This window comes from Lepidochelys kempii, chromosome 9 (assembly GCF_965140265.1).
Source record: "Lepidochelys kempii isolate rLepKem1 chromosome 9, rLepKem1.hap2, whole genome shotgun sequence".
NCBI classification, from domain to species: domain Eukaryota; kingdom Metazoa; phylum Chordata; order Testudines; family Cheloniidae; genus Lepidochelys; species Lepidochelys kempii.
Window position 1 is genome coordinate 15,218,235 of NC_133264.1, and position 24,577 is coordinate 15,242,811.

The 24,577-nt window shown below is 41.0% G+C and overlaps 1 protein-coding gene across 5 annotated transcripts in view; it reads right to left on the reverse strand.

Annotated features, from left to right (window-relative positions):
- The window catches only part of ECT2 (epithelial cell transforming 2), a 55,549-nt gene that overhangs the window by 12,909 nt on the left and 18,063 nt on the right, over positions 1–24,577 (reverse strand). For all 5 annotated transcript variants that reach the window (XR_012160729.1, XM_073359368.1, XM_073359367.1 and 2 more), the window contains 13 exons: positions 23,335–23,408; positions 23,067–23,197; positions 21,687–21,802; positions 21,407–21,469; positions 20,627–20,849; positions 18,499–18,635; positions 17,705–17,824; positions 10,779–10,847; positions 9,754–9,864; positions 8,304–8,400; positions 7,014–7,095; positions 6,021–6,099; positions 5,657–5,776 (listed from right to left, as the gene is read on the reverse strand). Coding sequence is in view for 4 of the 5 variants with exons in the window: in XM_073359368.1 (XP_073215469.1) it covers positions 5,657–5,776; positions 6,021–6,099; positions 7,014–7,095; positions 8,304–8,400; positions 9,754–9,864; positions 10,779–10,847; positions 17,705–17,824; positions 18,499–18,635; positions 20,627–20,849; positions 21,407–21,469; positions 21,687–21,802; positions 23,067–23,197; positions 23,335–23,408 (1,422 nt within the window). In the remaining variant the exon portion in view is untranslated. The remainder of the gene's footprint in view (positions 1–5,656; positions 5,777–6,020; positions 6,100–7,013; positions 7,096–8,303; positions 8,401–9,753; positions 9,865–10,778; positions 10,848–17,704; positions 17,825–18,498; positions 18,636–20,626; positions 20,850–21,406; positions 21,470–21,686; positions 21,803–23,066; positions 23,198–23,334; positions 23,409–24,577) is intronic.

A 24,577-nucleotide genomic window follows, 5' to 3' on the forward strand; every position in this document is an offset into this window, starting at 1 on the left:
TCAAAGCAATGAGGGCCACAGCATTGGAAGGTGGATGGTCTAGGGGTTCCCAGGAGACAATTTGGCAGCAGTTTGCTTTATGTTAGTATTTTTTTAAATGTCTAACTGCTCTTTTCCATGAGGCCATGCACTATTTGCTGCAGGAAAGAAGGGGAATTTGGGGATAAGTTGTTTATAAGTACTCCAAGGTAGGGAGAGTGTTTCAACATGGTCCAATGCAAGCCATCTTTTGACCTTACATGCCTCTCCAATACCACCCACGCTCAAAGAAGCACTTCTCTCTTTTACATTCAAGCTTAGAGGAGACTGTTTTTCTGACACCTCAGATACCTAATTCACAGGAGTCAGTTCATGATTCTGTTCTTACATTCACAAAACTGGAAGAATCTTCTCTGTACCCTGCTACGTTTTGATAATGACTTCCTCTATGTGCTTTCTTCAGTGATTAACTATTTTTGCCCCCTCAAGATTCTGTCACTGGATCCCTTATTCCCTTTGTTTACTTCCACATCTCTTGCCCTTGAGTCACTCCGATTCAAAGGGAAAGAGTTCATACACAGCAAATTTTTTTTTTACTGTTTGAGGACTGGAGAGTATTCTGCAATCCACCAATACTACATAGGTTTTTAAACTATATTTATTGTAGCATGTTCCTTGCTCAGCAGCAGGAAATACTTTAGAAATTACATGAGATGTTCATCAGAAAGGCAGACTCCACCCCAGAATTCCAGATTCCTACTAGTTAGGTGAGTGAAAAACGAAAGCAAAGCCATGGAGCCTGGGGCTGTTGCACAGGAAAGCAATCCTTTGATCAAAAACAAGTGTGGTACTTAATCTTAATTTTTTAAAATAAGACACTTGCTAGGGTGCGTACACAATGAAGGCTACAAAATCATGGGCTCCCAGTTTGCTTGCAGGATTTCTAAGAAGTTTGATGCAGTACTAGTCCACTTTAGATTCTTCCTCTCCCTCAATGACAATGTATGTATTAGCAATATCCATTTTTTAAAAAGATGAAAGTAGTCCTCATTAGAGCCAAAAGTTACACTAGATTTCCTGATGAAATCATGTAAGATTTTACACTGATGAAAAATTCCCTACTTATTTTTAGTACCCCAATTCATGTGATCTTACACTGAATATGGAAGGAGGAGGTAGGGAACTTTGGAAAGTGGATTTCTAGGCATCCCTTAGAACAGGCAATTTTAGAAACTCCTTGGGGTAGGAAATGGACCACCCACCAAAAACAAAGCCACCACAACTCACGTAATCTATGTATTTTGTGAAATACACATTTTTACAATAGTCTCAAAATTGAATTTTCATGGTCCATCTACAATTCATGAATCTCCAAATTAATCCTTTCTTGCTATCCTCCTCCCCTCCCCAAACACATTGTATCCCATCCTGGCACTTAAAGAAGTTGAGATTCCTTTGGGGTCCGTTCTGCTTTAGCAGTTTTATTTAGTTCATAACAATCTCTCATGACAGAGTTTTATATATGTGGGTTTAAGTGCATTATATCACTGAGACCTCTAATAAAGCTATCTAGCACAGACTGCAGAAGTGATTTTCTGTCTACTATTTCACAAAATCAATAGCTGCCAAAACCCTGACCCCAATCCTTAGGAAGTATTCTGTGTACCGGTCTGATAAATATCAAAGTTCCTCAAGCATTTTTTGGGAGACCTATGTTGAAGTTTGCCTTTCAACACTATTAAAGTGAAGAGTTTTCCTCCATCAAGAGCTGGTGAAACCAGGCAGCAAGTTCCTTTCCCAAATATAAAAGACACATGAAAAAGGTTAAAGACAACTGTATTGACTAGTACAGGAATAACTGCAGCAGGTTGCCAGATCTCACAGCACAGTGAGGATGACACACAAAGGGACTGCAAACTCCCAATTTCTCTGCTGAGTTAGGTGGGACATGCAAAAGGAGCAAAAAAATCTGCCATAGAAAATAGTCTGTTGGCATACATGACAATGCACAGGTGATATTCCATGAGGAATTCTTAGAACAGTCAATGAGTGCCAACATCTGGAAACTCTAGGGCTGTTTATTCAAGATCAGGGAACAGGTTGAGTACAGGACAGGCATAGCACAGCTAAAGTTCAGAAAGCTGCTGAAGGCAGGAGTACTCATGGTACATGGTGCTACTCAAATTCCATGGCCACATCATCACTTTGAGGCACCCAATTATTCAGATATCAGGCTGCCTGCAAACGTGTCTTGTGGAGCCATCCCAGTGTTGCTGCACTTGGACAAGTGACTCTGGCTCACCAACTTGGCTCAAGCTACATTATAGATGCAACTTTTTAAAGGAATGACAATGAAATGGGAGTCTTGGGGTGACTTCCTCCTCTGCTCTAGCTTCCAGTTCCTCAAATGATATTTCCTGCTGTGAAAGGGCAGAAGGAGGATGGCATGACCTCAGTTTCCCTAAAGGACAGTTCCGGAAGTCTATTGAATTGTTGCCGATAGCCAGCCCACAGGTCCCAATATGGCCATTGCAGGGGTCCATAATGGAGCAGAAGTGGCATACAGGTTTGGTTCCACCATCTTAGATGAGCTGCAAAAAGTTCTCCCTGAAGAGGAATGTTGGAGAACCCCTAATAGGGATTGGGGGAGGGGAGAGGGACTCGAGGAGACTGACTAGGAGTCTTCCTCCATGTTCTCCCATGGGAGAAGGGAAGGGGAAAAGCAGCCAATGAAGGAGAGTCCTGTGTCACAGATTTGCCACTCAGAGCCCGAGATCTTGGCATTGTGAGATGCTCAGTACCTGACAGCAACCAGGACTCTAGTTCATACTAACACCACAGCCAAGGTCACGGTGGCTGGAGCTGATAGCACCATTAATGATGAGCATGCTACAGGCTGTGTCAGATGCTGATGCCTGCTCAGTACCAAGTGTACTGCTGGTAAAGGCACCATGCCTGAGCTACTTGCATTGGTACCAATGGCTGGGTTAAGGCTTGTGATGGCACCAATGGGAAGCTCAAGGGTACCCTCTGCTTACACCCCTTCCTAGTGGAGGGTATGGGCACCCTATTGGAGCTATGTTTCTTCTCCTTGGATCTCCAAGGCTTCATGGTCCTGCGAGCACCAGAGGAAGAGTCCTTGGCTTCAGCAGAACCCTTGGAGATGAAGGCCTGGACAGGAATCTAATCTTCTTTGCAGCTGGCTCTTTAGATACAGAGTCTGAGCTCGTCTTTTTGGGAGTATTCAGAGGGTGCTCCAAAGGCTTTTTCTTATGAGAAACATGACCAGAGGTTGATTGGGGTGCTGGATCAGCCCTGGGACAAATGTTCAGGGGGGGAAGAGAGGCCTGACCTGGATCAGAGGGTGATTGCAGGGACTGTTCCATCACCAGCAGCTGGAGTTTTATCTCCCTGTTTTGCCTAGTCCTGGACTTAAGGGCTGTACAAAAACAAAAAAGGAGCACTTTGGGAGATGTGGGACTCCCCAAGGCAATCATCTATTGTCACTGGTATAGCCTCCTGGAGGAGAGGCAGCATTTGAAACTTGGCAAACCAGGCATATCCCACCAGGAAAGGGCAAGTCTCCAAGGGAAGAAAGAAGGAATGCAGTTCTCGCACCTAAACTACCACTAACAACCACCCTAAATTACCTATGACAGAAAAAGGGGACAAAGAGAAAAGCCTTGTATGCTCTAGGCAGACAGCGTAGTGTTCAGTCTCAGGCAGAGGCAGAAATGAAGGAACTGAGGACGGTTTGCCATGCACTCCTATTTAGCCTTGGTGTTTGCCACAAGATTTCATAGGGCATGTATGTGGGCTGAATGGACACGGATACCTCGAAATCTTCAATCAAGGGCTCAAGAGGCGTATGTGAATCTGAAATGGAACACCCACAGGTGCTCCACTACTCAAAGAACACTGCTTCCCCAAAAAAGGGGTAGTGGGTGCCAGATACTAGTAGAGATCATTCCTGAGTAGGTTATATCAGTTTGGGGGAAGATGAGAGCCATCATTTAAGCCCCAAATGTGCAGAAAACACGATTTTTTATTTTTTATTTTTTTTAAATCAATCAGAGCAGTATCTCAGGAACCCCTTGCTCAAACAACTTTCAATGTGGACCACTAACCCTACCCCAGACACTAATGATACATGGCAGTTTAAAGACAATTCATGTACACATTTATTTTAGAGCCCTTGGAAAGTATTAACTGTTAAACAGCAAGCTAGTCTCAGCCTTAATGAGAGAGGTGCTCCTGCCCCTATACAGTTACAATGCTTCAAGTGGGCATATCTACACATATTCCCATATGGTAGCATAGACTAGAATGAATCAAAGTGGATCCTGCTTACCAGGGCCCACTACCCCACCAAGATTGTTGTAGTTTTAGGAATTTACACAAGGCCCTGAGTCTGTGTCCATTAACGCTCAGTCATTTTCAGCCTTCTAAAGGAGAAGAAAAAAAAAAAAAAAGAAACGAAACGAAACGAAGAAACCCACGCCCGAAGTTTTGTCAAAGCCAATTTAACTTGCCTTTCTTTTGGCAAAGTAGCTCAGCTTTGTTTTGTCATTAAGTGATACAATAAAGTTATCTTGCCTGTAGTGGCGTGACACTAGTCCAAGGTGTTAAACTGCCTTGTGGTCTTTCTTTGGGCAGACTTTGCGAGTTTTAAATTCCTTAATGAAAGTCTCTGAACCAGTCACAGTAGTTGAAGTTGTAAATAATACTCCTCTCTCTCTCCCCACTTAAGCCTCCAAAGCCCAATTACACTCCCCCCACCATGTCTTCATTTTTCCAACAGCAATTACTGGTTATACTGCTTGTGTGGACACTTTAGACTAAACAAAAATGTGTACATAAGCAGATATCTACCTGAGAGAGACCCATTTACTGATATTAAATACCAATAAGCCCCAGAAGACGCAAATGTGCTAAGCCAGTATCTCCAGAACTTTCAGCAGTGCCAGTGGCTGACAAGCACCAAAGGCTTGATTCACTACAAGCTGAAAATAACTAACTAATTTATATACACACACACACACGTAACTACTGAAATCCAGGTTGTCAATCCAATCCCAAGCATGCTGAGATTTAACATTTTCTACTTCTTAGAGGAAAATGGATGTTGATGTGTTAGGGACAAGTAAAATGCTCAAACTTGCTGTAAATTTAAAAGCTTTGAAAGACAAGCGGCGTTCACCCATTCATGTAAACATTGTCTTTATGCACTGCATTTACTTATGAAAAATTGAATGATTTATCAGAAGGCATAGGCCAGAAGAAAATTATAACTAAGCTAAACTCATTTATGTCACTAGTTTAATTTTTGTACCAAGGAACTGTGTCCTGTGGAAGAGCAACAGATACTGTAGAACGATGGTGCTTCTTTAGCAGACAGTATTATTCCATATGCTGCTTCAACATAATGTCTTTCACTGCCAATATGTAGTCAGTTCATTAGGGATATAAGACATTACCAACTTGTCAGTGCAATCTCTACAGCAGTGCCAAGAAACCGACAATATTGATAGCAGACTAAATGTTCAACTTGCCCTCTCTGTTTAGTATTTCTTCATAGGGTTTCAGTATTTAGGATAACTTGCTTATTTATACTAAAGTTTGAGTTACAAAGCATTCTGCAATGCCTCAGTTCAGTGAGAATTTTCTACAGCCTTACCTCTAGACAGTCACTAAACAGAAAGAGTGTGACCTGTTCTCCTCTGTCACAGAGGTCATCGCCAAGTGCAACCGTTTCCAATCGCTGAACTAAGCTTCGGTGAGATGACAAGAGATTGGCCTAAATGGTAGAAATGAGCAGCTCATTAGACATTAATAAATACGAGCCAGACTGCCACTCACTCAACTCAATATTGGAAATATGGTTTTATAGTGAAGGACCTTTTAACCTTTGATATTGTTGAATGTACATTCTAAACACAAGAGTTATACAGAGGTAATCAGGTTAAGTAGAATTTTAACACAAGGACTAAGTCAGTTGGTTAGTCATTCTACAGGTCAATAGCTTGAGGGCAGTAACTTACTGGACATCCATCAACTTCGTACACAACATCAAAGATCAGTCTTTGTGCTTCTGTTTTCCTTTTGTCTTCATTAATGTGTCTGAGGAAAGTATGTTGGTTTATCAGTATTAAACAATAAGAACAGATCAAACTAAATGTAAAGGCACAAAAGTGAGGCTGGACATTCAGAGATATGGTCCCCACAGGCACACCAATGTATACAGTAATTGACCATTCAAATTAAAAAACCACCACCACAAACATGATCATTTAAGTGAACTGCTTTTCCATGTGCAATGTATTAAATATGTGCGCATCCAAATCTGGAACAATGCAGTTACACATGTTAGCAGAAACCAGCAAACTGCTCAGCAACTATGAACAGAGAAGCAGAAACTGATTTTCAGCAGTGTCAAGTACTCGCCATTTTTGTTCTGTCCTTTGAATTAAATGCAATGCTCACTTGAAGAGATTTGGGCATGTGTAAGTGAACTGTTGCTAGTTAGAGTTCATGAATAATGTTTTGTATTGGACAAATATAGCATTAGTCTAATGTTGAATATCTTTCCTCAGTAGGGTACATCCTACACCTGCAAGACTCAGAGCCTAAAACTTCAAGATGGAGAACACTTCTATTACGACAGTTACACAACACACACCAGAAACGGACCCTCCACCAGTAGTTTATGTCCTTCCAATAGCGTTCATTTGAGTCAAGATAATGGGTCAGTCAAGGCAGGGTGTGCATGCGTGTGAAGATCTCCTTTACTTCGGCTAAGAGTGGCATAAGGGAGCTCTAAAAGTTCTAGATCCAACATGGGCCAAGAGGGAGGAATTCCCCAGGCACGCATAGCAAAAGATAGCTATGAGGCCGCTTTCGGAGGATTCCATTGAAAGCTCTGGCATGGGGTGGGAGGAATGTTGAAGAGGTATGGGGTGCCACAGCATTGCTGAGATTTGCAAGATACCTCAGTAAGACCCGAGAGAATATTTCATATCAAAAGCATCACTTACGTCATCACTTCCTTTAATGATTCAATAGCTCTCTCTAGCATGCCTTTGTCTGGGTTGTCTTCTGCTGTATGTTTCTTAAGGTCTGCAGCAGGAAAATGTTAAACAAGTGTTGAATCTCTGCAACAATAAATCATTTAAACTTTTGCTTTATAATTCCCATGATAGGAAGACCCCTTACTTTTCATTGTTAAGTTAATGCAGCCTCATGCCCAACACGATAAAGCAAATTAGTGAGTTTTCTGCTGAAATCAATCTTGCACACTCATGGGTGTTTTCAATCACCTTCATGCTCACCTACACTCATTCAAGAGTTATGAGTCATGTGTGCTCACTGCTGTTTCATGTCTGCATGTTCCATTTGCATATACAGTTTCCACAGTATCTAGCCACTTAACAAGCCATTTGTATGTATTTTTGTACACCCATGTTTATATGTTTGGAAAAAAAAGTCATCTACACTCCAATCCCAGCAACAAATATTAGGTTCTATCCTTAACATGCAGTGCTTGTGAAGGAACATAAAGCTGAAATCTAGTCAATTAAGAAAGTTGAAAACTTTCAAGAGTACGACCCTGCCTTGAAGTCCACTGCCAGTTTTTGTACATTCACATTCTCTTTTGAGTTTCTTTTAACTTATCTTCTCCCTTTTTTAGAGGCCGGGGGTTGGTTTTGTGGGTTGAAAGATCCATAAAAACAGGACAATCACAAGATAGTCATATATAGAAACAAATTACAAAACTTGCTACACAAGCTTCTATCACAGACAAAATAAAACAAAACGATGTCTGTTTGAGAGGTCTTAGGCTCTACTTTAACACTGCTAGGTAGTAGATTTAGGGCAGGAGGGATGTTTAAACTAGAGTGCCTTTAAGAGCATCCCAAGTACATCACTCAGGAGTACATAATGACTGTTACAACAAGTAGCAGTTCACACACTAAGTGAGCCATTAGAACTGAAATGACTACAGAAAGTAGTTCATGCTATGACACTGAAGTGTTCCCAATTATTTTAGCATAACGGTTGTGGCTTTGGAAGCTGAAATAGATTCAGATTTAGAGCATATACCCCATTTTCACAGAGTAAAGGCTTGTCTATACCTGTATGCTGAAGTGAAGCATATGACCAACTGAATCTACTGAAATACATACCACACAATCTGGCTCTTGGCTTTACCAACTACAATTGGAACATTGAAATAAGATTCTAATTCATCTAAACAGCAACCACCACTTTTCATTTACTGCCTAATAAGCCAGGTGTCTGACCCAAAACGGTACCAAAAAAATTACCATTTAGAAGTAAAGCAACACTAGGCAACCGCTGAACTGGTCGAATGAGTAGTTCAGCCAAACTTTGACGGCCACACTCTGGTTTAGCTTGGTTTATCTAGAAAGGAGAAAGGCATTGCATTTTACACCAGAGCAACACGCAGGCTTTTCTGCTTGAGAAATCTAACAGGGAATTAAAAAAAGTTCTTAAGCATAGCGGATTCTCAGTTACATTCCTGAGATATGAAACTAGAATTCAAGTTAGTATGTTAAAGAGTACTTTCAATTCTCTTACCACTTGCATAGTGTATGCCAAAAAAGACAGTATTAAAAGAATCTATAAATACAAGTAACAGCAATGTGAAAGTTCTGGACTACTGCAACACCCCTGGGTGCTCATTCAGTTCCATTTACACAGCTTTTGTTAAAACTAGGTCTAAAGCCTATTTTTGAACAACTATTACCTAGGTTTATGTTTAAGCAAGTTATCACTCCACTACAGAGTCTAAAAGGAACCCTTCCCTCACTCCCAACCCCTTTGTTTCTATATTAAAGATACCCCTCCTTCGGGCAGTCTGAAAGGTGGCGCACAGTAGCATCCAAGTGCAATCCTATCCACCCCCACCCCCCATCAGGTTGATAGTAGGTGTTAAGTCTGTCAATTTTGCTATCCAATTCAATTCTTATCCATCACTCAATCCGCAAAAGAAACCAGTTCTAGTATTCCACATACAGGTCTAGGAATGAAGGCAATCCAAGACTTTCAAATACCAGAGTTTGACCACCTTCTGAATAACCACTTCCCAAGAAGGACAAGTTATAGAGGGCAGTAGTTGGCAAAATCCTGACTGTTGTAACTATTGAACAGGCTCAAAAATCTTTTGAGTGACTGTGGCTTCCTGACCTCCCTGATGAAAGCATTAACATTGTCTACCAGTTGACCCAGTGCCTTCCATCTTATTTTTAATAGCGATGAAGAGCCAACTTGTAGTTAGAAACCCCCAACCTCCTAACACTGGAAATAGCCAAAATTCAACCAAGGAGAGTTAAATCTGTTTTAGTCCAGAAAAAATAGGTTGCCCATCTAAGAACCAGCAAGATGCCCTTCATTTGTTTTCACGAACTTAATCCCACAGTGATATCAACACTTTCTGGAGGTGCTGATGATTGTTACATTTTAAATGTAACAGCCTTGTTTCAGACAGACAGTCTGTTACCCTGGAGACACTAATGTCACATACTGGTTGCTAAATGCCACTTCTCTATAAAGGTTTGAAGAAGTGCTGAGGATTAGTGTGCCTAAACCTCCCATTCTACCCCATACCCAAAATTTACAGTTCTATTGTATTTTTCCTTCCCCTAACTGAAATCTAAAGATTCACTGAGTTAGTGAATTTTTTAGTGGTATTAAACTTTAATCTCAGTAATATATTCAAAAAGTTGCTGAAAATAAAGTTCAGTGCATAAATACCTTTAGGAAAGCATGAAACCGTGGCTTCTGTTTTTCACATTTCATAATAGTTTCTTTGCTCATTTCAAAGAAGTTCACAAAAGGAGGGTATGTTTTCAACAAGTCTTTTGACTGAAAAAAACATTGCAAAATGCTTTAAGCATAGACCTTAGGTAAACAAGCAGTCTTTATGTACATTGTATTACAGTAGTAAGACAGCTTTGAAAGCTGTAGCCGTTTTCCACTCTGGACTTGAGGGTCTTACTGTTTAGACCACACCTTCCTTGAAGCTTGAAAACAGAACCCCTTTTCTGCACCGATTTTCTTCCTCATCCTACAGAAGAAGTCACAGGGTTGCCTGTAGTTTTATCTTGGGCTAAGATGTGTGAACGTGACAGTTGAAAATATGGCCACAGTAGGGCAAATGAAGCCTATTGTCGATAGTCAGGGAGAGCATTGGACAACTGTATTCCAATTGTTGTTTGTCTTGAACTGCATTTGTCCCTACCTTCTTGCATATTCATTACCAAGGGATAGGAAATCCTGGTCTGACTAAAACTAACCCTCTGAGTTGGTTTAAATTTATTCCCTCTTCAACTACCCTCTCCCCTCCCCCATGCATCTTTTCACTAGGAATGAAGTGGAAGCAATAAAGTACAACCACACAATTACAAAACTGACAGGCTGTTTTCTTGGTGCTCCCAGTTTATTCAAACTGCAATGGAATACCAGAGGTTACAGGAAAAATCTTTGTAACATTTCAAGCCTGGTTTCTAGAGTCTGGATAAACGTCTGTACACAGCTTTTTGGAGCTCTGCCCAACATTACAATACAAGAGAGAAAGAAGTCTTTAGTTCGACATGAGTTACTACAGGAGCTTCCTTACTCTGTCATTATTTAAATTGACAACTGAGGATTTATCCTGGATACACTAATGAGAAATATGTACAGAGCAGTTTTCATCCAAAAAGATTAGTGGTGTTCCTCAATGCATTTTAGATTACGTTAGTAAAAACCAGTTTACAGCTACTGTAAAAATAACTTACATATTTAAGAATGACATCACCAATACTTTTGCTTTCAGCCCAGTTTATCATAAGGCCTTCAAGGTCTTCCTGGAATATAAACAATTGTATTAGGAAGACAATAAGCAGCCTGATTTAAAAGATCCATGTATCTAAGTTGTACAGCTAATATTTATACATTTCTTTACTCAGGGCCCAACATTGATTCGGGCATGGATTCATCAAGGGAAGGTCATGCCTGACTAATCTAATCGCCTTTTATGATGAGATTACTGGTTCTGTGGACGAAGGGAAAGCAGTGGATGTATTGTTTCTTGACTTTAGCAAAGCTTTTGACACAGTCTCCCACAGTATTCTTGTCAGCAAGTTAAGGAAGTATGGGCTGGATGAATGCACTATAAGGTGGGTAGAAAGCTGGCTAGATTGTCGGGCTCAACGGGTAGTGATCAATGGCTCCATGTCTAGTTGGCAGCCGGTATCAAGTGGAGTGCCCCAAGGGTCGGTCCTGGGGCCGGTTTTATTCAATATCTTCATAAATGATCTGGAGGATGGTGTGGATTGCACTCTCAGCAAATTTGCGGATGATACTAAACTGGGAGGAGTGGTAGATACGCTGGAGGGAGGGATAGGATACAGAAGGACCTAGACAAATTGGACGATTGGGCCAAAAGAAATCTGATGAGGTTCAATAAGGATAAGTGCAGGGTCCTGCACTTAGGACGGAAGAACCCAATGCACAGCTACAGACTAGGGACCGAATGGCTCGGCAGCAGTTCTGCGGAAAAGGACCTAGGGGTGACCGTGGACGAGAAGCTGGATATGAGTCAGCAGTGTGCCCTTGTTGCCAAGAAGGCCAATGGCATTTTGGGATGTATAAGTAGGGGCATAGCGAGCAGATCGAGGGACGTGATCGTTCCCCTCTATTCGACATTGGTGAGGCCTCATCTGGAGTACTGTGTCCAGTTTTGGGCCCCACACTTCAAGAAGGATGTGGATAAATTGGAGAGAGTCCAGCGAAGGGCAACAAAAATGATTAGGGGACTGGAACACATGAGTTATGAGGAGAGGCTGAGGGAGCTGGGATTGTTTAGCCTGCAGAAGAGAAGAATGAGGGGGGATTTGATAGCTGCTTTCAACTACCTGAAAGGGGGTTCCAAAGAGGATGGCTCTAGACTGTTCTCAATGGTAGCAGATGACAGAACGAGGAGTAATGCAGTGGGGGAGGTTTAGATTGGATATTAGGAAAAACTTTTTCACTAAGAGGGTGGTGAAACACTGGAATGCGTTACCTAGGGAGGTGGTAGAATCTCCTTCCTTAGAGGTTTTTAAGGTCAGGCTTGACAAAGCCCTGGCTGGGATGATTTAACTGGGAATTGGTCCTGCTTTGAGCAGGGGGTTGGACTAGATGACCTTCTGGGGTCCCTTCCAACCCTGATATTCTATGATTCTATGATTGTGCGGCAATTGCTATGGAATCCAACACTTGCTATAGAACTGTGCTCCAGATTTTAAGCTTACAAATCGTACAAACGTACGTATGCCTCGCATTCATCATTGTGAAACAGCTTTCCAATCATCATCTAAGTATAAGTCAAAACAAGGTTATCTCCCAGTTTGCAGATAGACAGACATGGAAAGGTCCTGCATTCTCAAATGGGATATTAACTCCCAGTGACGGCAGTTAGGGAAAGGATGTGGGAGAGAAGGAAAACCCTTCGTAAGATAAACTATCACTTTCCTCTTCTCCCTCCAACCCAAATAGAGATAACGGAACCTGTTAAGTGTGACATACTGGGGTGTAATCCAGACCACTGGGGTGCTGTGTCACCCTTGCCCTACAATCTGAAGTGCCTTGCAATGCCCTAGCTCTCAACCTGGACCACTAATGAACAGTTTGCCAGCGTGCAGGTCACTCCCAGATGTGTTTGTGTAACTGTAGCCTACCAATCACTCTGCATTAGTTATACTGCATGGTGACCCCAACACATGCCCAGTCCTGGATTTCCCCCCAGGAATGTACTGCCCAGCCCTCTCATGGACAGTTCAAATATATAAGTCCATTATGGGAACAACATACAACTACTTGCCACCTTAAATGGAGTTACCCAGACACTGGCTTAAAACACACTGGATTAGATAAAACCAATAAGAATTTATAAACTACAAAGAAATGAATTTTGAGTATAAGCAATGAGGCATAAAAGAAAGAAAAGTTTACACAAGATAAAATGCTTTTTAATGCCCAACTTAAACTATATTAGATTCAAGCAAAGTTGCTCAATCACCATATGCTTCAAAAACAGTATTACTGACCAAATTCTAGGTCAGGGTGCCTACCCCAGAGTCCAACAGCTGCTGCTTGTGTCTTCTCAGGTGCAAAGAGTGAAAGGGGCAGGGGGAGAGAGAAAAAGGAGGGCAAACACCTAAAGAGACTTCTCATCGTTTCAGTCCCCCTTTGAAAAGCATTTCCAGCTGAGAACCAGGAGACAAAATCTGTGTGGAAGGATGTTCCCTGCTGGGTTCTCACCTCTTACCGACCCGGCCCTGACTGCTGGCTCTGGGATGATCTTCATACCACTGATCTTCAGAGAACGAAGGGTGACAACTCTTAGGGAGGGATTTTACCCTGAACCAGAATCTTTGTCCGATTTAGGATTCTCTGATCCAAAACCAAAGGGTTTCCTGCATGCATTTGGGCCCTACTAACAGGAACCTTATCTCAGTCTCTTGAAAAGACATAAAAGCATCTGAAATTTTTTTCCTCATGGTTTGGGTTTTATTTCAGAGGCCAGGATTGACTAAGTCAGATCCAATGATTTAGGAACCAACTAAACAGAAGTCCTATGGCAAAGATTGGCATCTTCTGCATAGTGTCTTTCTAGTCCCTAAAGGCCATCAGTGCCCTGTTCACCTTGGATAAGATGTGTCAGATCTGGGCAGCTTTGCAACCAGGATTTCTTAAACAATATGGCTTTCAGCCTGTTCTGACAGTCATCGTGTACCCTTTGAGTACAAGTGCTGTGGATTCAGAGGGTCCACTTTCTTTAAGGATGCTCAGAGGCACACCAAGCACGTTGTGTGGACGTCCAACAAAGGAAAGACTGTTGGACGAGAGATACACCTTTGGAAGCCAGGTCTCAACTTCTCAATCCACCATGGGAGAAACAGTTACTTAGTGTAACTGTGGTTCTTTGAGATGTGATGCAGGGGTGTACTCCACTTATGCGTGCATGCGCCCAGGATGCTGGAGCTGGAGATTTTTGTTTAGTAGTACCCATAGAGGGAGAGTGCTCACACCTCATGGTGGTAGTCCCTCCCAAGACTGCATGAGGCAGCGCCGCCCCAATTTTCCCCAGTTCTTTGGCACCTATGCTTGGAGATGAGACTCCATTGCAGAGGGGACAGAGGGTGGGTCATCAAATAAATATCTGCATCACATTTTGAAGACCCAGTTACAGTAAGTAACAGTTTCTTCGACTCAATGCAGCCAGGTATTCCACTTAGGTGACTCACAAGCAGTACTGCCCTAGGAAGCAGGGTTTGGAGTCTACCTAAACGAAGGCTGCAGGACACTAACATTCAAATCCATCCCAAAAGATGCGATTATGGCATAATGGTTTGTGAACATAAGAGATGACTGAACAGCAGCCCTACAGATGTCCATATGGAAACATTTATGAGAAATTCTACAAGAGCACAAGCAATGTCGATAGCAAGAGCTCATACCCGCTGAGTGGGTGCGGCTGAAGTTATTTCATATACAGTCTTAATGCAGGATGTTATCCCCTTGGAGATCTGGTAAGAGACTGCTTGACCCTTCATGGGATCTGCATAAGAAACAAATGAGGCAAAGTACAAAACAGTTTGCTCCTGTCCAGGTAGAAGGCTAAGCATTGCCCGATGTCTAATGTATGAAGGCTCTGAAGCTGCATTCCTTTCCAGAGGATCAGACAGAACACAGGTAAATATACCACCTGGTTCAAGAGCAACTGAGAAACCACTTTAAACAAGAATTTTGGGAGTAATCATAAAGTCACTTTATCCTTGGAAAATTCTATACAAGGAGGCTGTGCCATCAGAGCCTGCAACTCACTCTTTGGTAGCAGATGTTATGGCTACCAAAAAATGTGGTTTTCTGACACAGGATCAGGAATGGACAAGATGTCAGGGGCTCAAAGGGAGGTCCTATTAAGGCTGCAAGGACTACATTAAGGTTCCACATTGGGAAAGACTCTTGAACTGGAAGATGCAGACAAAAGGAGCCCTTTCACAAATCTTGCCACCATAGCATTGGAGATGACTGATCATCCCTGAATAGGTGGATGAAATAGCCAATATCTTGGCCAAATGTACTTTCAAGGAGGTCATCACCAGCCCCAACTAAGGTGCAGCAGGTACTCCAAAGTGTCCTGGCTAGAAGCTAGTATTGGTTGGACTCTGTGGCTAATGACCACACCAAAGACCCTTTTACACTGCTGAATAGGCCACCTTGATGGAGGGCTTTCTACTATTGAGGAGGACTTGGACAGTCACCTGAACACTGCTGTTCCTCTCCATTCAGCCCTGCAGCAGCCACACCCCAAGATGCAGGGAGCTGAGCTCAGGCTGCAAAGTTTGGCCTTGGTTTTGTGTAGATTGACTTAACCCTGGGATAGTCCCACTGCCTCAAAGGAGGGAAAGGCTGTACAAAAGCATGCTACTGATGGTAATGTTGTCGAGAGAAATGTGTGATTAAACCACTCCAAGCGCCAACTCCAGCCACAGGTAGCAAGAAGGAACAGAGGAAGGGACAGGGTGGTGCTGCCTCACATAGGTAGGGGAGAGACTACAGCCATGAGGTGTGAGCACAGTCCCTCTAAGGGTACTGATACGCAAAATTCTCTAGCACCAGTGCACATGCACTTAAGTGGAATACATGTCTGAATCAACTTGAAGAATCTCAGACTTTACTACTGAAGAATAAAAACTGTTCATTAACTACAAACTACATTAAAAAGTAAAGCTAAAGCTAGATAAACCACTAAGTTCTTCTCAAGAGAAAGATCTAAGTTCAATGGATCCTGATGGTTCACACACAATTGCTGCTGCAGTTGGAAGGATCTGAGGTGGAAGAGGATGCCATATCCTCTTTCATGGTCAGGAACAGAGGGAAAGCATAGGACAAACACATGAGCAGTCTATCAGGCACTGTTGAGAAGGTTCCACCATTTGAATTGCACCCACACCAGTGCATCCCACAAGTAGGACTTATGCAGAGGACACAAACTGAATTAATCTCAAAATAGCAAGGCTATAAAAGTGATTCTATTTACTTTCATAGTTATTCCATTAAAACTCTATGGTTTAAAAATTTTAAACAAAAAGTTATCAACTGCACCAGAGCACCACAGAAACCTCGCTCATGTTGCCAACTTCAGTTCCAGCATGTCACACTACACAGGTTTATACTCATTGGCTGATGTCAGAGCTAGGAGTGTGTTAGCACTCAGTGTATCCTGAGCAGACAGTGAAAAGGACCAGCATGCACTTCAAGCAGTGCTGTTTCTACAGTGCTCTATGTGGCAGCTAGGATTGTTCGATCCTAGGCCTTTGCACTTACAGCCTATGCCATGTGTAAGTCACTTGAGTGTCTTGTTCCTGTGCTGCTCTTCCTTTTTACCATGAAAAAGAAAACAGGAAAGAAGCAAGTGTCCTTCACCTCCTCCACCTTGAGTACCACCTACTTGCAGGTGTATGTTGTGTGCTTCCCAGTTAATGCATTGATAACAATGCTCCAAAATACAGTATAATTTCTAAGATTATTAAAAATTAATTTGAGAAGGAAGCAAGCAGTCCGAAAGCCTCTATTCCAGACTATGCAAATATGAATCAGGACTGAAAGTCCAAAACCACCAAAAATAGCATCTTGCAATTGCATACTAAGTTTTTTCTGAAACTATAAAAGCAAAAATCTTTCTTCATTTGATTGAAATTTGTATCTCGTTTCATCAGGAGATTCAATGTTATGGCTCCTTGATATGCCATATCGCAGCAAAAAAAAAACTTAATGGCTCATTTAGACAGCAACCTGCATATCAAGTGTCCAAACTAAGAGTAGAGACTGAGTGATGCAGGCTATATTTCACCCCAAACTTCAGCGCATGCCTCAGTTCCACACTAAAGTCTTTAGAGATAGAAGCTTACACCAAGATTTTCAAAAACAACTGATTGTGTGTGGCCAATTCAAGGCACCTTTTAAAGGGGTTTGATTTTCACAAAGTGATGAATGCTCATCCCCTCTGAACAGTCAGGCCCCTTTAAGGAATCTACTGCTGGACACCAAAAATCTGACAAACCTTTTTAAAAATAAGACACACACATCCCAGTTATTTTTCAGTGTCTTTCTCTTTACTCCAGTGGGAATTGCTGGGTGTTCAACACTTTGGAAAGTTAGCCTAATGTTAGACTATTTTTGAGAATGTGGGCCCAGGTCAGTCAAAGACCGCCCCCCTCCCCCTCAAAAATATCCCACAGCTAGAGAGATCTCCCTGTGAAAGCAGCTATTGAGAAGGAAATGAAACAAGCCAGCCTGTGGAGTGGAGTAATCTGAATGAAGAGTTTCTACAATATCTACTGTAGAATGGTCTGAAGTCTTCTACATTCAATCTACAAGTACCACCTACTTATATGTACAGGGCCTTTGATCCTGCAGGATCCTAAGCTGTTTTAGATTTGCACATCATTCACCAGTCCTGAAATAGAGCCAACTCAAGACAAAACATGGCAGCCAATCATTCTGAACCAGACAGCATTATACAACACAACACAAGCAAGTTAAGAATACCCCCTCCAATTGAGTGGAACAGATGTCTACTGTTAAAAGCTACACACAATAAATAACTCAAGTTGGAAAATAACTGATGGTCTGGAGGAAAAAAAGAAAATGAGATAAGCATGACAAAACTAGCCTTTATTTTAGTGTGCACATCAAGGATATCTGGAATGCTGCCAAATATGGTCTTAATTTCCTCCTGTGCAAGGATAGGTCCTCCAAGCTGCCCTTCTTTTTCCAAAGGAACTTGAAATAACTGAAAGAACAAACAAAAATTTAATGGATTCAGCTTTCATCTTTGAGATAATGTATACACATATTAACCACTATTAAACTTGAAATATTGGTGTGAAGGAAAGATTTGCAATGTTTTATTTCCTGGTCATGTTTTCTATAACCATAAACTTGACAAGAGGAACTCCTCATTCCCACACTTCACTGGAGTGTTTTGTATTATGCCACATAGTAAATCCTGGGTTTGAGGGTAGAAGCATTAAATTCATCCATTATCAAGGCCATTCCATTCTGTAACCACCACATTAGAAAAGTAGGGCAAAGGCTTATGCTACAACATCTCTAATTGATGAATCATATTTGAGCTCATTCTTAAATGTATGATCAGCTACTGCAAAGGAAATTAGCTCAATGGCATTCAATATTTTAGTTGTCTGTTTTTGTATAGTTTTTTTTAAAAAAAAGCATGCTGAACAAATTCCTTCTCTTTTTTCTGAAGTCTTATGCCTCTCTCTCTCCAGATCTTCACTAGAGTAGGTTTTTGACATCAGTCAAGAAAAGGGGAGTTTTTAATAAACATTAAGTGTTTTGAGATCCTCCAAAGAGGAGGCTGTATCAAACTGCAAATCAGTGGTAGGACTGAAAATTAAATAGAGAGACTCATCTAGATACACAGTAGCAAATCTAACAACTTACCTGAATAATTGTTGTCAGAATATCTACGTAATTACTTTCTGTCTGATACAGTTCCTTTGCAACCTGCCATCTTGCAGACTGCTTTGCAGGCAGAGGAGTTGAATTTTTGGAAGGCTTTGAAGAGGATTTTGGTGTTTCTGACGAAAGGGAAAGAGACAGACTATTTTAGAATTGTGTTAAAATCTTCAAAACGGATTCTCAAGATTATCAGAAAGATCAGCTGCTTTTGTTAAAGGTATCCCCTTTAATATCGAAAAGGGATAGAAAGGTTATATTATCTTTTTTGATGCAAGGAGAACATTTGTTCCATTAGCGGGAGACTTCTTTTGGCTGTCTCCCCACTGGCACATTTGTTAGTAAAACTTTGGTCAGTCAGGAGTGTGGGGGGAAAAAACCCCACCCTTGAGTGACGCAAGTTTCACTAACAAAAAGTGCCAGTGTGGACAGTGCTATGTTGGCAGGAGACGCTCTCCTACCAATATAGCTTCTGCCGCTAGTTAGGGATGGTTTAATTATGCTGGCTGGAGACCTTACAGCGGTGCAGCTGCAGCCGTACAGCTGTGCCATTGTAAGATGTGTACTGTTGACAGAGTTTGAGTTTGGGCTAAAGCTCCTACTAGGACTGTCAAGTGCCCTAGGACAGTGACATTACACTATGGATAATATCCATAAAGCTAGGGAGAGTACTGTAATCAGTTTTTTGTTTAAAAAAACCTTAATTTTATATCCTATAGGATTCGTTCTCAAAATGGTGCACCACTCTAGTGGTTCAGAGAGCTGCCTGTTCATATGAAGGTACCTCTCTATTTCTAGCTGCTGAATGCTATTTAAAAAAAAAGTGTAAGTATTTTTCTCATTGTTATTTTTCCATGTAAGCATTTGTCATGAGATGAGCAACTGCCAATGAAATGGTACGTGGTGTATGAGACTAAAGATAAGGTCCACATTATGCAAAGCCTGAAAACCTCTATCCCTACAGGAGAGAATCCTGGGGAACTAGTTGTGCAGCTAGTCGTGTTCGGACTACAGACTCCGAGGTTGATTTGGGATATTCTGTACATTCTGAAGAATGACATGGTCACATCCCAAGTAGATGACGTACATTTAACAAACACTGCTTAGAGGGGAAGTTTATGCCTGATTTTTCTGAATTTGTACTGATCAACTTCAACATTACTGCGCCTGCAGCAAGTACTCTTACCTGTTATCAGAGCAGCACTGGTATCACTGTAACTGGCTTTTGATTTTGAATCAGAAGAAGGTTCAGAGTCTCCTACTAAAACATTAGTCTCCTCTATCAAAGATGTTTCATTTATAAAGCTACACAGGTCCTTGCTGTCCTTTCCCTGATGACTATGGCCATAGGTTACTTGCTGGACATAATCACAGGTGTTCATACAAGTCAGGGTATTCATATTTACATCTGTAGCATTTCCAGATCTCTCTCTTGCATGTTGGAATTGGGGTTTATTCTGGAGTCCAAGTTCCAGGAGTTGACTAATTGTGAATTTTGCAATTTGCTCTCTGCCACAGGAACCAAATGCAGAGATATTAGTTTCTGGGTTAGTTAATTGGTCAACATAAGTTAAGCAAGTTGGTTCTTCACAATCTTGTGGCACGTTTGATATGTTATTTTTCCCTACAAGATGTTGACATGAGGCAAAAGTATCTTTCAAGGCTTCAAGATAAGTCAGCCTTACAGGGATCTTTTGGCTTTCCTTTGGAAAAAGGATCTTTTTTTGGAGATTTGATACTGTCCCTTTTCCAGGTATGTTATTGCCTAGGTTTCCAGAGGACTTAATGCTAGCTACCTTGTTTGTTTGCTGGAGACTTTTCACAAGTTTCACACACTGCTTTGGAGTAACATTATCTGGAGATTTATATTTGGTAAATGTGTATTTTTTCCTCCATGTTTGACTACATCTACTGACATGACGACAGCTGGCCTGGCCTCTACCTGTGTCTGAATGCCTCACTCCTATTCTGCTCCCTGCATAATTTGAAAGGGAGAAAGCCTGTAGTTATTTGTCAGAACTGTAGCATAGCTTATTTTTTCTACTTCTGTAATTTGCAAAGAAAGAATACTGCTTTAAGCACTGGTAAGCTTGGTTAAACCTCTTTCAACTACCTCCATTGGTAATGATGGATTCTGGCGTGTTAGAAATATCCAGCAAAGACCCCATAGAAAGGGAATGCTCAGCTGATTGGCGTTTCCGAGGAGGGAATGGTGACATGTCAGTTTCTCTGGTGAGCTGTGCAAGGGTCTCTCTCAAGCGACGTCTCTTGCGATTGCTATTTGGGGTATTCAGAGAAAGTTGCGACACTGACTTTTTGAGTTCAGGACTCTCCGGCTGTAATTAGATATGAAAATTCAGTTTAGTACTTTTAGTCACTGCCTCCAACTTGATTCTGTATAGACTACAGAAAAGAGATTATATATACACTACACAAGACAGTTGCCCCCATTTTGCTGTATGGTTAAACAAAATAATTGAAAGTTTTATACAGCAAACATGTTGATAGTTTAAAACACTACAGTCCCTTAGGTTATTAAACAGGATTTCTATTAAAAAAAGGCTGTGTTTGTTTTTCCAGCTTTAAAAATTCTGTACTGCATAACTGCGAGACCACCATGAAGTGACTACTAAGCAAGCAATGTCCAAGTAAATCACATGTTTAAGTTTTAGTCTGAATGCTTCAAGAGAATTTAGGAATTTTAGAAATATACTGTCATCATGAGTTATCAGCATCCAAATTAAGCCCTAAAATACTTATACACATGCTTAACTTTATTACTGTGAGTAATCCCATCAGTTTCAGTGGACAATTCACAGTAATCAAGTTAAGTATTTGCAGGATGTGAGCTTTCAGAGTCAACATATTACAATACTACTAAAGGTCAACATACCTTTTCAAATAAGTACATGGATTCTCCAGCTCTGGCATCCATCTGAATGCTTCCCCAGAACCACTATATGGGGAAAAGAAAGTCTTTTATAACTGGTTTCAAAAACTTGATACAAGCTTTTGACCTGAGATATTCAATACCACATACATGTATGAAAAAATCCCCAAAGTGTAACTATGTTCATTCAGAATATATATTATATATACCCAATAGAATTGTTGCTTACATATTGAATGATTAAAAAAAATACTCTAGTACTAAGACTTCTGTTTACACTAACCTCTTGCTTTACAACATAAAGTTTTTTTGGAGGCTCAAATGGGAGATCTTTTACTGTATTTTCTTCAACAACCAGATGTGTGCACCTGTCATCACTAACTGGCAAGTACTGCCCACCTATAGTAAGAGAATAAATCAAATTAACTGAAGAATTAGGCATCTAAAGTTTTGGTAAGAAATTATTTTGAAGTAGTATCAAAGTTGGGGTAGAGAAGGAGTAATAAAGAAGGAGAGAAGATGCAAGATGAAGGGGGAGTTGGTCAGCAAGTTTTGAAACCGCTGCATCCTGGGCACCCCCGGCACACACCACTCTGGAAACGACGACAGTATCAGCAGACATTCTATTGCAGTACAACTTCAGGGGACAGCCTCGATAAGCCAAGGTGCACCATTTAGGACTATAGCCCCTCCCCAAGTTCACAGTTTCTGCTATGGTGGAAGTTAAAAAAGGGAGAGAGATCTCTTGCTCTCCTGGAGCTCAGGTGCCACTAGGGATTATTTTTTAAAAATAATTTGGAGAACATCTTTGAGAATGTCTGAGAATGAGACTCCAACAAAGACATTGCTCCTAAAGAGCAAGCCAGAAATGGCTTACCTAAACACAGCCATTACAAATGGGAAGTTATGTACATTGTAAAGCTAGCTGTACCATATGGGCTACAAGGACATTGAAAGAGGGAGACTCCTTCCCTCTGCCTTGAGAAAGGCTCAGTTGTATAATGTTTGCATGACAATAGTTGGTGCAGTTCTATATAATATGAAAAACTTTAGCTACAAGATTCTCATATATAACATTACACACACAGCACTGTAAGAACAGACCTTAAACCAACTGAGTCAGCCAAGTAGTCTCATTACGTTGTATTACACTACTGAAGGGAAACAAATATTTGGCCATAAATTCTATACAAGGGATTTATTTTCTTGCAAATACATAATAAAACTTGTGAGTACTACACGCTTCAAGTAACACACTTGAACAGATATTTGTGGAATGCAACTTTGAGTCAGAAGAAGCCAAGCATACACACTGCACGTTTTTCTAACCAACTTCCCAAAAAGTTAAATATTGACGATTAGATGTGGAGGAAGGAAGGGGTAGGGGGTAGATGGCAGGAAAGAAATAGTAAAAGCAACAATTTTGAATCCACAGCGTTGCAGAAAAAACAAACTTATTTCGTACCAAAGCGAGGTGTGTGGTTTTTTTTGTTTTTGCTACATGCTTTATGCCCCCTGAGATCTATAGTTAAATGTAGCTTTTTAAATAGATCTGTTCAAACCTCCCTACATGCAAAGAGTCAGCATTTTAGTTTTAGACAGGTTTAAAGATAAAAATGCATTGCCTATAAATTCCATTGCAAATGTGATCAATAACAATAACCTTGCATTTTTGTCATTTCTTCCATGTTAATTCTCTCTTCATCGGAAAATCCAAGGAAACTTAACATGCAGTCTTGGAATGGGGGAACCTTGAACTCATTTCTGAATTCCTCATCAGCCGCACGGAAGTCACTTAAAAATAAATATTCATTAAAACCAGTTGTATATTTACTGTCACTACTATATAGAAGCTTGTTTTTGTACCATAGAAAAGGTACAAATTGAGTGAGGTTTGGGGTTTTTTTGTTGTTTTTTTTAGGAACACTTACATTTCATTCCTTCTCTCCCAAGCCTTGTAAATCCACTCAGCTTTCACAATAGGAGTTCCCAGACTCACAGCAAGCTAGAAGGAGAAGGAAGTCATTAGCTATGACAAGTGAACTTTCCATTTAAGTTCCTTCCAAACTTGGAGAAAGATTCCTGGCAACGTTTCTAATTTGGAAATCAGGTATTGTAAAAAGGATGAAGTTATTCCTCCGAGAAACAGAAATCACAGAAAATGTAGAGCCGGATGGACCTTGAGCGGTCATCTAGTCCATCCGCACACACTGAGACGGACATCCCTGAAAGGCGTTTGTCTAAACTATTCTTACAAAACCTCCAGTGACAGGGATTCCACAGCTTCGCTAGATAACCTATTGCAGTCCTTCACTATCCTTACAATTAGACTGTGTTCCCTAATATTTAGCCAAAGCCTCCCTTGATGTAAAGTAAGATTATTTCTTTTCCTACCGTCAGTGGACTTTAACAAATTGATCACCATCCTTTTTGGAGCAGTCCTTAACATATTTGGAGACTTTTGGAGGGCCCCTCACCACTTGTCAACCCACCCAATTTTTAAAGTCTTTCTTCATAGGTCATGTTTCCTAAATTTTAGCCCACTATTGCTCTCCTCTGGACGCTCATTTACCCACATCTTTCTTAAAATATTAAAGCAAAACTGGACTCAGTAATGCAGTGGAGGTGTCACCAGTGCCAAGTAAAGCAGGACAATTTACCTCCCAGGTCTTCATACAACACTCCTGTTAATAGACCCATAATACTGGCCTTTTTCCATAAGTGCATCACATTATTGACTCATTCAATATGTGATCCACTTATAACCCCCAGTTTCTTTTCTGCAGTAATACTCTGTAGCCAGTTATTTCATTTTTTTCTTCCTGAGTGAAGTACTTTGCGCTTGTCATTGACCTTCATCTTGTTGATTTCAGACTAATTCTCCAATTTATCAGTGTCTTTTATGATTCTAATTCTGTCCTCACAAGTGCTTGCATCTCTTTCCAGCGTGATGTCATCCACAAATTTTATAAGTGCACTTTCCATTCCATTACCCAAGTCATTAATGAAAATATTTAATGCTACTGAACACAGGGCAGATCCTTGTGGGACCGCCACTAGATAAGTCTTCCCACTGTGACAAACCATTGGTAATTACTCTGAGTACAGTCTTAACTAGTTATGCACCCCACCTTATACTATGTCTATCAGCAGATAACCAAGCAGTAGTAGTAT